This window comes from Alosa pseudoharengus, unplaced genomic scaffold, assembly GCF_046254945.1.
Source record: "Alosa pseudoharengus isolate Yale_2024_CS ecotype anadromous, Long Island Sound unplaced genomic scaffold, YU_APseudo_1.1 YU_APseudo_1.1_scf_6, whole genome shotgun sequence".
Lineage (NCBI taxonomy): Eukaryota > Metazoa > Chordata > Actinopteri > Clupeiformes > Clupeidae > Alosa > Alosa pseudoharengus.
In genome coordinates, this window is record NW_027468848.1 from 22998367 (window position 1) to 23014455 (window position 16089).

Consider the following 16089-nt stretch of genomic DNA (forward strand, 5'->3'; position numbering starts at 1 on the left):
TGCATCTCCCCTGTAATCTGAGCGAGTTTTAAAGCCAGTTAGCGCACTTACTTGTATGCTGGTAGGTTGGCATATTAGCCGGACTGGGTGGTGGCGTTTTGTTGTTGGGGCGCTGGAGCTTCATAGCAGTCTTTGAATCTGAGGCAGGGCGGCTGATTAAATTTAGCACCGTGATGGACAAGGACTTCGGCTCCTCGACACCCAGTTGGTATTGTGAATGGTTACTTCAAAACACTGTAAGATATAAACATTCTATTTCGCATTATGACGTCACGATGGTGTACACAGCTACATTGAAGAGTTTGATTCCAAAATATCTCCATTTTTAAAAACATTAAAAGTAGCCTATAGGGTAATGTTATTGTAGCCTATATTTCAGGTCATATCGGTAAAATTTCAATTCTGATGTTTTGACTAATTATAGATCAATCAAATAACAATACCTAATTACAGTTCTGCCGAAATTATGTGGAAAACAAAATGTAAAAAAAAAGTGGAGGATGTTAAAATGGAGGATGTAGCGTTTTGGAGCAAACTCTTCATTTGTTCAGGCACTGTTACCCACCTTAGGCAGGCTGTCTAAAAACATGAAACCTTTTGTTCTTAAATGTGTTGTCAAACAAAGCAAAATAGCTTGGGCATTTATAACCCTAGTAGCCTACTATAGCCTACTGGTATGTATATCTGGCTATACATTCCTAATCACAATGAGACAAATCATAGCTTATCCCACCTGTTTCAGATAGTTCTATCTAGAATCATCTCCGGCCGGAACAGAAACAACTGCTCCCTGGATGAATGTAGAATGGAGTGATTCGGTATGGCAAACATAGATAAGCGGTATAATACCAGTGCATCTATTTTTTATATCTATGATAGGAAATGCACCAGGTTTGCATATACCCAGGTTACAGGACATTCAGTATAAGAGGCCATGCAGGGCGAGGACTGAGTGAAGTATCACCCCAATCACAGACTATTTCAATGGATGCCTTCTGGAAAATGTCTCCATTCCATGGCCTGAGAAGTTTCTTTTCCTATAAGGGCCATGAACATTTAAACACACATTCCACAAACAATACATATTTTTGCCATTATATGCATTAGGCCTATGAAGGCCTATAGCCTATATTTCATTTTGTTTTCCCCGTCAAAAGTTGTAGGGCTACATGTAGTCTACAATCATACATGTAACGTACATCTCTTGAAACGGCAATATTAAATTATTAAATGGCCTTTTTTTACACTGGGCATAGGCTAGGGGGGAGAAATTAAATTTTTGATACGCTATTGATTTATCTATGTCTAGGCTATAGGGACTACCCTTTTCCTTCTAAAATGTTTTGTCTTTTTGTTGTTTATATTGTTTTGGTTTATTTGTACATAACAACTATTGTGTAGGCTACTATATTTTTTGTTTGTTTTATTGATATATTTATATTGGCATCATTGAGAATAACCTCTTCCTGAACGTCAGCAAGACAAAGGAGCTGATTGTGGAGTTAAGCACAAAGCAGACGGGGAACTACAAGCACTCCTTCATCAACGGGACCGTAGTGGAGAGCGTGGACAGCTTCCGATACCTGGGCATTCACATCGCGCCTGACCTGTGTCATGGTCCTTTCAACACCCTGGTTAAGGCTCATTAGCGTCTGTTCCACCTACGCCGTCTGAGAGACTTCCACCTACCATCGAAGGTGCTGCAGAACATTTACTCTTGCACCATTGAGAGCATCCTGATAGGACACATCTCCACCTTTGGCAACAGCACTTAGCAGGACAGATGAGCTCTCCAGAGTGGTGCGTTCAGATGCACTGAGCTATCTGACTTGCAATCCATTAACATCAAGCGGTGCCATATCAGAACTATATCACACACACACACACACACACACACACGACTTTCTGCTTATCCTGTTTGAAAATGGGTGGTATTGGTGACGTTTTCACAGGGCGTGTCGAGGTGTAATGCGGAGAGGCTAATGGCCTGACAGTCTGAACACAAACGTGTCAGGGACATGAGGCTTGTAGCCTGGGCTACTATCACTAGGTGGCCCCTCAAATTACCCTAGCCTGGCCTGGCTTGATAGTCTGAAGCCGGCTACTTGTAGGACTATAGGCTACTTTGTGTACACTGGACTCTGCCTATACTTTTGCATTTTCCCATTATTTTTCCTTTTTTATGTCAGAGCCCGGATTTATTAGGCTAGATGCTACACACTCTCTGAGTAGCCTATGTGAAGTATGAAATTGCACTTTGAATTGCACTTTTTTTAAGCCTTATCTTCCAAGACACAGCATTGCACTATGTTGTGCTGTGTAGGCCTATGTCTGATATTGTATAGGCCTAGGCTATGTGACAAATACAATTTGCATTCGATTTTGAAATAGGCCCTAATTTCTAAAATGAAGGTTGAGTTTAAAGCCCTTGAGTGTCAAAAACATAATCAGTGTGTTTTTACAGGTAAGGCTACCCTACCGTAGCAAATCACACTAGTTGGAGTGAAATTTAAGATTCCATTGAACCACCTGCGGTCCAGTCTTGGTAAGGACTGGCACCAAGTCTTCTGGCTCTTTCAGAGCCGTACAGATAGAAGGCTCTGGGCTCTTTAAGTTGTTACCATGGTGAAATGTTTGGGTCCAGAGTGTTGTGCTTGCGTCATCATTGTGCGTGCTAACCAGCAACAGTTTAAATTTATCGTTAAGTTAAGTCGTATACCTCTACAAAGGTAAGTTTTTTAGTGCATTACGAAACTGAATTTGATATATGGATGCTATATCCAACTCTCGAAGTGATTCGCAGATTTTATGCAAAACTAGACAGCTAGATCATATTAAATGCAAAAGCGGCATCGATGTAGTTAACGTTATTAGCGATAGCTAACGTGAATGCTAGCCCAAAACAGAGCTTCCATGCTTCCATCCAATGAAATTGACGTTGGTACTTCTTTGTTATTTTTAAACGCCGTTTTAACGATGTCTCACACACATGTATGCATGCAGCGTAAACAATGTAAACTGTTCCAAGACACCAAGAAAATTATTATAGAGTACGTGTTTGATCAGCTGGTCACTGTGTCAGGATTAGGCTAAAGGTGTTTATGTTAACAACACTCGTACGTACGTACGTACGTCTGTCTTAGGTAGTAGCAGAGTCTCTCTGGTAGTAGGTAGATAGTCAGTCTCATCTAGTAACGTTATGTGTTTTGTAGCTCTGCCATGTGTGAAGGCCCCTCTATGATCTCTGGACCGATTCCTCCGGACCCTACACTTTTCCCCGAGTACTACAAGCGACCTTCCTCAGGTAAGAACTTGTCAAAAGGTGGATGGTTCATTCAACAAATATTATTTACCAGTGTCATGTTAAAATATTGGAGAAAATGTGTAAAATGTTAAATTCAGTAACACTCAACTGAAAACAATTAAATGGTGAAATGGTTAACACAAAGACATTTTAAAATGCATTTGAAAATTGCCTTATGAAGTTTCCTTACTATACTATGGTGGCTCTTTCATCTCTATGATCCCTGTGTGGTGATTCTAAAAGCGCGTGGTCGCCTGGAAGGGAACTCGGTTCCTGGCACCTCGGCACTGCTGTCAGGCCCACTGGCCCCAGACCATACACTGTACCCAGGTTCCTACAGTGCCCGAACCACACGGCCACAACCCCGCATCAATCCCAACTCCACACACATCCTGGAGCGGGGGCAGAGAGGGGTTGTGGGCTCCCTCCTCACACTGGAGGGCGTCTCCCGGACTTCACAGCCTAAAAACAGTAAGGGAAATGCAGCCATGAAACCTTTAAACTTAACTTTACTGTAAACTGCTCTCCTTCTCACTTTAGATTTCTTTTGAATGCAGTAAAATAGCACATGCTCATCTTTTCTAAATTACACCCCTGTCGTTACGGGTGTGAGGACTAGATAGGCTTTAAAACCTTGTAAAAGTACAGTTCTTCACCTCAGGTTTAATGGTGTTGTGTTGTAAATGTATGCCAGAGGATTGAGTTGAGGTGTGAGAGTTTATGACGGTGTGGCCAGGTTTGAGGATTACCTTCCATTGACACTGGCTACGTTTGATCAGCTTGGGATAATACCCGTCTGATCTCTGTGGCATTAATTACCATGCCACTGAGATGCCAGAGTTTCCACTGTTTCATAGACAGTCCGCAAGAGTAGGACTTCTACATTTTACTGTATAAATACATGCAGTGTCTGATTTGACAAAGTTAGACAAATTACAAATGAGTATGTAAGTACTTTTAATCTTCATCCCACATTACACTTACTTCAGTGACATTCTCCTAACCCTCCTAGCTGTGAAGCTGGTGTGTGCCCAAAAAACTCTGTAAATGGGAAACAAAGTCCAAACCAAATGCTTTTCCAGCTAATCACATTACTTTAGCTAAACATGATTTTCTGTTGAACTTGAATATCAACAACCTTTCACTGGAATCAAAGTCTGTGTTATTACAAAGGGAACCACCCTCCTTTGTTGTCTTAATCTCTAGATACTAATTTCCTCTGCCCTCCATTTTGTTCTCATTGCTCACTTACTGTGTAAGAGTCGGCAGTGCGGGACTTTGGTAAGGAGAATGTGCGGCGGCTCAGAGAGATCCAGAAGAAGTGTCGTGAGCAGGAGGCGCAGAAGGAGCACTCGCGTCCTGTCCCGGTCAAGGCTCTGTGGACTGCCCCCAAATACCGGGACGTTCAGGCCAGAGTCATGACCCAACTCCAGGTGAGGGAAACTGTTACCGTATACAGTTCAGAGCTCAAAGTTAACTCTTAAAAGTGGTTGCCAGCTTGGCAACCAGGCATGAGGTTTTGATTGCCAAAGCCAACCAAATTACTTGTAACAATTTGGTAGCCAAGGGAAACCGGCAAACCATTAATGTTGAGCCCTGCAGTTTATCAATGAATCAATTAGTCTGCCAATCAGTCAATAAAAAGTCAATCAGTCAAGGAAACCCACCCTGAAGATAATTGTAGTTGAAGCACAATCAGGAGACATTGAGTTCATCAGTGTAGCAAAACTAGCTTTGGGGAAATACCCTTGGGCTTGAATCGCCATTGGTTATCAGGTTCTGGCATCTGATTTGATGGAAAATATATGTTTATTTCAGTGTGTTCAATGGTACCTCTTTTTCTTTCTTTCTTTCTTTCGGTCTTTCTTTCTTTCCTCTCTCTCTCTCCATCCCTCTCCCCTCTCCTTTCTGTAGGAGACCAGTCCCCCCAAGAAGCCGGAGTGTCAGAACTTCCTGAGAGCTCACTCTGCCAGTGGTTCAGGAGGTCGGACACAGTCCCGTCCCCGCACATGCTCATCCTCCGCTGCAGTGCCCTCCTCTCCCTCCGCCCCATCCCTCTCCAGCACAGAGGTGGGTGAGAGGCGCTAGCTGTCCATACTCATACCATACATACTCATTGTCACACACACACACACACACACACACACACACAATCTTATGGGAGCAATTGCTCTCTCTCTCTTGCTTAGCTGCTTTTTTTTAAGAGTTTAGGCATTCTTCAATCATTATGGTCGAGATAAGGTAGTTCCAGTTTCCAGCAAGTTCAGCTGTGTTTTAACTCCAAAAATTCTGGTGTATGGAAAGGAGTACAGTTCTCAAGCGCAGCTGAGCTAGCCCAATGGCAACTGATGGAGCAATGGTCCACTTTACAACACAGCATAGTCAAACTATAAACTGATTAAAAGCAGCAAACGGACACACAGATTCATTCTCAGCTATTCATAAATGCTAGTCTACACACACACACACACACACACACACACACACACACATACACACACACACACAGCTTGTTTGTTTGTTTGTTTTATCTGAGAGTGTCCTGTATCATTGCAGTTGGAGATTAGAGGGCGCAAGGTAGACTTTGTGAGCCATAACGCACGATCAGCGGGGAAGACGGCTCTCAGGCGCTCACAGTCCCTCACGAACCTCAGGTCCCCTCCCAGCGCAGAGAAGGGCAGAGTGCCACAGTAGTGAGTCATTCATCCCCATGATTCACTCACACCATACATGCACAGCACACAGTGGACCCCGCAAGGACACCACCACAAGTGCATCACAAGCACATGGTCCCACAACATACACCAACACTTTTCTTCCCTGTACAATGTATGTAACCATACGTAGGCATACACATTTATTTGTTTATTCATTACACTAACAACACTTCCAAGTTAGTCCTTCAGCAGTACAGAAAACTGTAAATACTGTAGATGCCACATGAAGACACTTAATTATACTGAACAAAAATATAAATACAATACTTGTATGAATGTTAGATGAAGGGCTCACCAATATGTATTTCACCAAATTTCTAAATAAAATTTGAGAGAAACATTTTTTTGCGCATGTAAATGGAAGAGTTTACTTCAGCTAATGGAAAACTAATGTTTTTATATTTTTGTTCAGTGTAGATGTATCTTAGTGGCACCACTTTGTCTTGATTGTATTTACTTTCTCTTCTCTTTACAAGGTAATGGACAGTGTCCAGTCATTTAAAAGTGTTGTGTGTTGGTTGGGAGCAGATAAGTCTCACTCTCACTCTCTCTCACACACACATATTCTCTCTCTCTTTCTCTCTCTCCCTCTCTTTCTCCCTCTCACATGTTCTCTCTCTTTCTCACTCTCACTCTCTCTCCAGTCTGTTGGAGAGGAAAGAACAGTGGAAGAAGGATGAGGAAGAGAGGAAGAAAAACACTCCTGATCCCTCCATTCCAGCCGGACACACACAGATGCCAGAGATGGACAGACAGGAGACTCTCCAGTCACTTAAAGAGAGTATGAGACTCACATTCACACACACACACACACACACACACACACACACACACACACACACACACACACACACACAGAATGTGTTTACATGCACTTCAGTAGAAGGGCTGGTTCCTGATTTTGATCATATATTCAGGTGTTTAGATGAACACAGAGAATGGTTATTAATATTCCTGTATACATGATGAATACTAGTCTCCCATTTACAAACAATACAATTCTATGTATGTAACCAGCAGCTGTCCAGGATGGACATGGAACAGTATCCTGGTTTCTTTCAGAATACTCAAGCTTGCCTAACCAAATTTCTGAGAACCGGGATAAGGCTAATCCAGGGTTTTGAAATCGGGATATGATGTTTACATGAGCAAACACGAAACTGGGATACTTCAAAATCCCGATCATCACCAGGATGCTGAGGTGCATGTAAACGCAGTCACGGATGCTAAAGAGCAAAGAGAAAAAAAATTTCTCTGTGTTTTCTCTCAAAAATACTCCTTAGTTACTCCTAGGACTCCCCACTACACCTCCAGTACCCCTACAATGTATGTGCAATACAGAACTGTAAATACACAAAAAGAGAACACAAAGATTACTGCAGACAATGACTGAGATGCATCCTGTGTCTGTCTTTCTCTCTCTGTTGTTTTGTCTGCAGCTCACAAGACGCTGGTGAATGTGTTGGTGTCTCTCCCGGTGAAGGCCGACAGTCTAGGCGTTCGCTCCCGTCGCACCAAGCTGGACCGGCAGCTCTCGGAGCTCGAGGAAGCCATCAAGGTCTTCTCTCGGGACAAGGTCTACGTCAAAATCGACTCCTAAATCGGCCGCCTATCTGTGCTGTAGGGAATGCTGGAGTTGAAGCACGCACTGGGCCTGTTGAAAACGCGGTCCGCTTGGCAGAGGGACAGCTTGACACTGAAGGGATCTGACAGGGCCGGATTTGCGGAACAGCTGACCCTCTAGCGCTGAGCTAAAGTTTGGGTTCTAGCAGAGATAGTTCCCTATAAGGGTGGTTTAGTAGTGCATAAATAGGCTCTGCTTCTGTCCTGTAAACCAGTCGATTTCATTGTTTGTTTGTTTTTTGTAACATGTTGCTAATCTTTAACTTTGACTGAATACATCATTGGAGCATTGAATCAACCAAACACATTTGAATAATCCGAGACTGAGTGCCAACATGGAGTTCTGTCCAACTGCAGTTTCATTATAGTCCATTCAGGTGTAGGTGTCGGTGACACTGTAGTCTCAGTCAGACGCAGCCAGACTCAGAGATCTAATGCAGACAGAAGTATTCTTTTCATCTGCTCATTTTACCTGCATGAAGCACACAAACGGTTAAATGCTCTGTTGGTTACCATTCTTATATGTGCTACAGTTCTACAGATCAAGTCGTCCTTGATTTGTTGGGTTTTGAAGGAGAATGTTTAATCTGAGGTAATGAATAACTGCTTAAATAATGACCGCTGAGATGTAATAACTTTGTAATTATTAGTACATAGTGACCTTGTGAATGTAGTGTTTGTGTCCTGTCCACAAATCAAGCAGATCCTTGGTTATCATATTCTGTAAAATGGACCAAACTGCCCTGTTTTATTGATGTATTGCTGTTTATCAGTGAAACATAGGGACTGGTTACCTGAAGAACATCACCTAAAGGTGGTTCCCAATCACAAGCTTGTGGAGAGATTATTGTAGAACACATTGCTACAGTGTCAGCTAGGAGCATGGTTTCCTACTAGAGTGCCTAGAGCTCAACAAGTTTTTGTATTATAGCAGCCTCAAGCAAGAACAAATTTGTTGCAGTGCACTGAATTTGAAAATAATAAATGTTTATGTGTGTAAATAATGAGTATAGCAGTGAGAACTTAATTTCAATTATGCATTAATTTAACAACGTGTATTGAGTGCTGGAGCAGTGTTTAAATATTATTATTTGTCAAACACACATCACCAACATCATAATGACGCCATGTAGATGCCCCACCCCCTCCACTCGGCCTGCAAGCTTGCTCATTGTCCGATTGGTCTTGCGAGCTGGCCAGAGATATTATTTAAAATATATATATTCACATCAGGTACATTACTGATCTAGGAGACTACTTCTAGTGTAACTGTAAACATGAGCAAGAGAAAGGCACCACAAGAAACTCTGAATGAGGGAATCACGGACTTTCTCATCGGTAAGCGCTACCGTGCATTGACACTGGCTGGTTAACGTTAGCTTTTAGATATTAGCTCTTTGGCTCACACTTGATTCACCGAAACGAATCGGTGCATATGATACGGATTAGTCTTTTTTGTACCTTACTATACGTTGCATAGCACTTAATGTGAAAGATTTTCGACCGAATCAAGTGTGATGTTACGTCTCACATACCGAACGAGCTAACTAAGTTAGCCAAGTAACGTTAGGCAGCTAACAATGCATGACAGCCAATAACAAAGCTAACAAATGTCCAAGATGGCTCATCCTCAGTTTTTGCTATCTTACAGTTTGTTCTCGTACTGTTCTATAAATAGCAAATGTCACCAAGATTACGTGGTGACCAGTGCATTATTTTTAACGTGGTGACCAGTGCATTATTTTTAACTAAATGTAATGGTTGTAGGCAGCTATCCGTTTAAATCATAGGTTTAAATGGACACTGCTGGACTTCCTATTGGTTAATACAGTCCTACCATAAAGATGTTTTACTGTCGTAAACAACCCTTTTGGACTATTGAAGCAAGGCAGCAGACCCACATATTTTGTATTGTGAACAGAGATATTGTTGATGTTTGGTGTTTTTTGTTTTTGTTTTACCAGACACACCCATTATACATGGTTATGTTATGATATTTGTCAGAAGCTTTTGTCCAAAGCGACCTAGTATATGAACACTACAATAACCATAAGCTTTCTCTCTCTCTCTCTCTCTCTCTCTCTCTCTCTCTCTCTCTCTCTCTCTTATTTTTTTCAGAGTTGGCCAATTATGAAAAAAATGTGAATAGGGCAATTCATAAATACAATGCATACAGGTAAAATATGCCATAATGTTATGTGTTTGTATGTCACGATGTAAGTACTGTAGAGGTGTCTTGTTTTGCTTCAAGGTGTTTTCTGTTCATTATGTTTATCTGATCGTCACATAAAAGGACCCAAATGATCTTGCATAGTGTTTGACCATAGACTGTATATATAGAACTAGTTCTATACAGTCTATGTGTCTGACTGATTCCTACATCATACATGACATGGGCTTTTATTTTACAGGAAAGCCGCAGCTGTAATTGGCAAGTACCCTCAAAAAATCAAAAATGGAACTGAAGCAAAAAAATTGGTAAGAGAGGACAATTTTGTTGGATTATTTTACTGGATAGCTTTACTGTTGTACATGTACACATGTAACTTTTGTGAACGTTTAGGCTAATGTTTCTTACCCCGTTAAAGGACGGAGTTGGAGCTAAAATCGCAGAGAAGATTGACGAGTTTCTGACAACAGGGAAACTACGTAAGATAGAAAAAGTAAGTAGCCACATGTTACAAGGACAAAGAAAACATGATTGTCTTCTGACTTCATCTGGTCAAATATTCCACCAGGATGTTTGTAAAAGGGGTGTTAGAAATACAATGCTCACTGAAAGTTCTGTTTCACAGATCCGTAATGATGACACTAGCTCTTCAATCAATTTCCTCACGAGAGTCACAGGCATTGGGTATGGTAGTCCTTTAACCAATCACTAGATTCATACTTTATTGTCCCCAGGGGGAAATTTGTTGCTACAATTTGTACATAAAAAACACAATTTAACTGCATCTGCATAATGCATTACTGTGTTGATTGTCTTTGGTTATTGCTGGTCATGTTGTGTGGTGTTTATCTTCAGGAACGTCTAACAGTCCTCTTTTGCTCTGTTTGTTCACCTGTAACTCTCTGCATTCCCTGTCATTAGGCCGGCTGCTGCGAGAAAGTTCTTTGATGAGGGGGTGAAGACCTTGGAAGGTTTGTTTATGTACCTTCATTGTGACCCCTTATTTTGTTATTCCTAATGTTTCCTAAAGAACAGCTAATGTTTGTTTCTGTTCATGACATCTTTTTCACATTTAATTCATTATTTGTCTTGCCTTTAGATCTGAAGAAAATTGAACACAAATTGAATCACCACCAACAGATTGGCCTGAAGTGAGTTAACCTAGAATGCACACACTTCATGTCTGAACGCAGTATGTTTTGGGATGTTTACATACATCTTTATGTATGTGTGTGATTTATGAATTAGAACCATTGGCTGCAGCAACTTGAGCTAGGTAGAACCAATTGTTTTCGTTTCTTTTTTTTTCGTACCGATAGTACTCAGTGACTTTGAGAAACAGGGATCTATGTGAAAAATCGCTGGAATACTCCTTTAATGATGTATCCCTTTCTACAACAGGTACTTTGAGGATTTTGAGAAGCGTATTCCTCGTTCGGAGATGTCAAAGATGGAGGTGAGTTATTACCCTTTATCGTATACTTTTGTATAAGACAATATAACAGAGACTACATTTAAACAGCAAACATTGGATAATTAACGTCTTCAGTACTAAATCAGGGTATGAATATTAGTCTTGTATAGCATTACATTACATGAAATATATTTCAGATACAGTATATCAGAAATGCTGGACATATTATCATGACATTCATATGGTGTTGCATTGTTGTTCAGTCCCTTATTCTTAAGGAACTGGATTTGGTGGACCCAGAGTACATTGGCACCATCTGTGGAAGCTACAGGAGAGGTGAGATACCAGGGCTTAAACTATCACAAGACCTTTATAGATGGATAATAAAGAGCAAACAATCAGTCCATGCCATTCCAATAATCACCTGGTTATTGATAGTTATTGATAAATACATAATTTGTAACAACTATTTGATCATTTCTGACTATAGAGCACTGTCTTGGTTATGAGGTGGCTTGTGAGGTTTGTTGCGAATGTTTGAGGTGTGCTGAGCCAGATGCTTCCCAGGCCCCCCTCATACCTGTAGGCATGTCCAGCAGGTTATTATTCCCTGAATGCATGGATCAGTTTTTCTCTGGTGAAATGAGAGCGCTGTGATGATGACTTGTGTCTGGTCTGTGGTTCTGTGTTCTGACACCAGGTGCGGAGTCTAGTGGTGATATTGATATCCTGCTGACCCACCCGGACTACACCTCCGAGACAGAGAAACAGGTCTGTTACCTTCTGTAGAGTTCATAGTTTCAACTTGCACACTGCCTGTCTTTCATCTGTCTATTTAACTTTTCCTGAGTGACCTTTCTTAAAATATCCGCATATGGGCTACATATAACCCGTGTTTATTATTAGAGTTACTTTTCTTATTATTATTCTTATTCTAATTCTGGAATGTGTGCATATATTGCCAATCTGGGAACATGACCAGCATAAATGTGTGATAACCAACCATTCATTTTATGGATGGTTAATTACTTTCGTCATTGGTGTTTGGTGTGTGTGTGTGTGTGTGTGTGTGTTTTCTCTCTCCAGCCCAAGTTGCTGCATGCAGTGGTTGAACATTTGGAGTCCATTGGCTTTATCACTGAGACTCTGTCCAAAGGAGATACCAAATATATGGTTAGACAAAAACACAAAGAAGTAGCATATATCAAAATTAGATAGAAGGATATTTCTGTATAAAACATTGATAATCCTCATTATCAAATATTAGATAACTGGTTGACATAACATACTACAATATAGCGTGTGTTAGTATATGGTGTTGATCACAGACTTGTGCTGAATATGGCTGCAGGGTGTGTGTCAGCTGCAGTTAAAGGATGATCCAGATGCAACGGAGGAGAACCCCCACAGACGCATTGACATCAGGTAACATTTGTCTTGTGGATACCAACTTATGCCTAAGTTTTGATAAAAATTCCTCTGTGCCGATGCAGGATCATAATATAGATGTCATGCAAATCAAGAATGCGGATTTCATTTATTTTGTTCTTTAAAGGCATGATCGATGAAGGGGCAAAGTGTATTGATGACTAATTTGTCCTCCATTCCCTTCTCTCTAGGCTCATTCCTAAGGATCAGTATTTCTGTGGTGTGCTCTATTTCACCGGCAGTGACGTCTTCAACAAGAACATGAGGACCCACGCGCTGGAGAAGGGCTTCACCCTCAACGAGTACACCATCCGCCCACTAGGGGTCACTGGTGAGTCTCCCAGCCCAACACAAATGCTGTTGTAGTCCACATCAGCTCCTCTGCATTCTGACCTATTTCTGTTTTCTCTATAGCGTTACTGTTTGAGCACCCATCATATGACATAATACTGTTATTGAGTGAATACACCAGTGTATGCAGAACATAATGCACATCATTGAGTCAATAACATCATCAGGGGTAAAATTGAAAATAACTTTAGACACGTCATACGTAGTTGTGGGAATATTTTTCACCTTACATTAATGTTTTGGGACAGACACAACTTTTATCTGTGTAGTTGTGATCATTGGTTGCACAGGAAAACGGGATGACCTGCTAAGATAGAGCCAACGCATGTTTGGAGTCATGACAGTGATAGTGTGTTCCTCAGCAAAAGCAAAATGAATATGCGTATTATGCTGCCAGATACAGTATGGAAGAAAGCAGCGTTTCATCAGTGCTCAGTAAATGTGCTTTTGAGTATCTGTGAGGTTTTGAAAATAAATGGTTAGTAGCACAGCTCCACAGTCTTTCCAGTTCTGGCTCCACACCAGTACTGATCCCATACAATACTTCTCTGTATAATGCATTCAGCGCTGCTGTCCAGTGGTAGCCCCTTGTTTCATGATGCTGTTGTTTCCACAGTAACAGTACCACCTTTACATAGCAATGTTGTTTCCATGGTAACAGTATACTGTTGTTTTAGGTATGGCTGGGGAGCCCCTGCTGGTGGACAGTGAGAAAGACATCTTTGACTACATCCAGTGGAAATACAGAGAACCCAAGGACCGCAGCGAATAAGTACACAACAGAGAGAGGGAAGAGAAGAATGGATGGATGGATAACATGACAAAGAGACAGGGGGAGATAAAAGAGCTGGCAAAATGAGTCTGAAAACCAGTATTTACCCTATTCATGTGTTTATTTAAGTTGCATTTCCTATATTGATGATGTGTCGTGTGTGTCTGTGTATGACTGAGTGACTGTATGAGTGACCAAGTATACTGTAGATGTGTGCTAAGTAGGCTGGATGGGATTGAGGGTATGTATTGATATTTGTCAGATTCCAGGGATGTTACAGCAATGTGCGGTACACAGGAGTATTCTGTGTGTGGCCGTCTTCCTTTCTCACAACTATAGAAGTCCTGGATGTTTTATGGGAAACCTTTAAGACTCAACTACATGGAGCCCCACACACCCACATTTGGGAAACATGTCGGCCATGCAGTCACTTTTCCATCCATTTATCAGAGGCAGAGATGGAGGATGAACGAACAAGTCTCCTGTGTCACTCCTGAGCCCACACACACCAAGCGGTCTAGACCCTTGGGAGACTGGGAGGAATGAGTAAGCCAGCAGATAGGGAAACACAGACCGGCACTTCATCAGAACTTCTCCTTCATTGTGACTGCACTGAAACATTTAGTCAGCATAAAACCTGCCCAGCAACACCACTTGGTCACATGTGGTCTGACTGCAAAGCTGAACTAAAGTATGATGTAAAAAAGAGAGAATTTCATTTGTTATGATGGTAAAGTGGTTTGCCTATTTTTTATTATATATTTTTTATTATTTTTAAGTGCTACAGTCAGAACAGTCATGGATGTTACATGAAGATAACAGGATCAGTGGAACTGCCTTCAGAACAAAATGTGAAAACATTGAAGGGCTAAAAAAAGAGGAAGAATGATGTGATACCTTTACTATAACATTTGTTACAGTCAGTCAGTTACAGAAAGAGTAGAGTGCATGGTTTGCTTGTTTTAAGGAAACAGTGTATTTAAAGTATGACTGTGTGGGGTGTTTGTGAGAAATAAAAAAATGAAAATGGTTTATGCATAGACTTGTTTAAAAAATGGCATGCCAACTTAATTGTTTTTACATCCATCATTTATAAGACCCTAAAGTGCCTGTTAGTTAGATAGTATATTTGAGATAATGCAACTTTCATATTTACTTTTATAAGGAAATGATTGTTGATTTGTTAAATGGGAAAATATTATAGGCTGCCTATGGTTTATTTTATTTAGCCATCCTCAAGTTATCTTTGGCGAACTACCTACATTTAATTCAAGACTGTTTGGGCCTGATAAGAAAAGCATCTTTATCTAGTGTAAAAACTTCATAGCTTACTAGTTAATAAGAACAGTGCACAGTTTCAGGCAATTATTATTATTATTATTTAGGGCTGTCAAAATAACTGATTAATTTCGATTAATTAATTTGAGAAAAAATAACTGATTAAAAAAATGTAGTGCAGATTAATCGATTCCGTATGACCTTTGACCCCGAGCCGTTCTAGTCAGTAAAAATTAGACTGTAAAATGAAGGAGAGAGAAGAAAACGTGCTGCCTGGATCATTGATTGGAACATTTACTTTTAAAAAATGGCCTGATGGTGTTGATAAAAAATAAAGTGTTGAAAACTAGATGTACCGCAGAGCGGTACAAAATATGACCGCCGCCCAGTCCAGCACATTTTTTCCACAAAAATAAATCACGCTGAAAGGCCTATATGAACTGTCTCACTAAATTGCATTATCCACACTCAATTTTCACTGGTATCTGCTAGACAACAAGTACCAAAACATGATTAGTTCATAGATTTCACATGTAAAATTCATTTTATACCACCCCACCCCCATCTTGCCTGTTCATAATTCTGAGAAATTCTTCAATTGTGTGCATGTGTGCGTGCACACGTTTATGTTTATGTGTGTGTGTGCGTGCTTGTGTGTTTGTCTGCGTATGTGTGTTTGTGCATGTGCATGCATGCGTACATATGTCTACTGTGTGAGTATGTGTCATACTTATGATTACTGTGAATGTATGTGTGTGCGTGTGTATCTGTTTATGCACATGTGTGCACATGGAATGGGTTAACATGACAAGGGAGTAAGGGAGTTTTTCCTTGCCCCTGTTGCTCTTGGGTGCTCCTTGTTGGTGCCCCCCCCCCCACCTTTCTTATGCAGCCCTTGCCACTTAATGCACCCCCCCCCCCCCCCACCCCCTGTGACAATAAACTTCGTTGTATCCTTGTATCCTTGTACTCTGTACTTGGCATCTAAAAAAACATTATGTGTGATGCTTCCAACACCATCCTACAGGTCTC

General features: G+C 41.0%; 2 protein-coding genes across 2 annotated transcripts; both read left to right on the forward strand.

The window, feature by feature from the left end:
• Window positions 1-2663: 2663 nt before the first annotated feature.
• On the forward strand, window positions 2664-8773 carry enkd1 (enkurin domain containing 1). Its single transcript, XM_076270080.1, has 8 exons — window positions 2664-2729; window positions 3213-3304; window positions 3548-3775; window positions 4565-4737; window positions 5219-5374; window positions 5861-5997; window positions 6666-6802; window positions 7461-8773. Exons 2-8 carry the CDS (start codon window positions 3220-3222, stop codon window positions 7619-7621), a joined length of 1077 nt encoding a protein of 358 aa, XP_076126195.1. The 5' UTR covers window positions 2664-2729; window positions 3213-3219; the 3' UTR covers window positions 7622-8773.
• Window positions 8774-8787: 14 nt separating this feature from the next.
• Window positions 8788-14811, forward strand: polb (polymerase (DNA directed), beta). Its single transcript, XM_076270081.1, has 14 exons — window positions 8788-8982; window positions 9763-9820; window positions 10056-10122; window positions 10233-10307; window positions 10440-10498; window positions 10736-10785; window positions 10914-10965; window positions 11216-11270; window positions 11492-11564; window positions 11929-11999; window positions 12315-12401; window positions 12580-12653; window positions 12848-12987; window positions 13685-14811. Exons 1-14 carry the CDS (start codon window positions 8922-8924, stop codon window positions 13777-13779), a joined length of 1017 nt encoding a protein of 338 aa, XP_076126196.1. The 5' UTR covers window positions 8788-8921; the 3' UTR covers window positions 13780-14811.
• Window positions 14812-16089: the final 1278 nt, after the last annotated feature.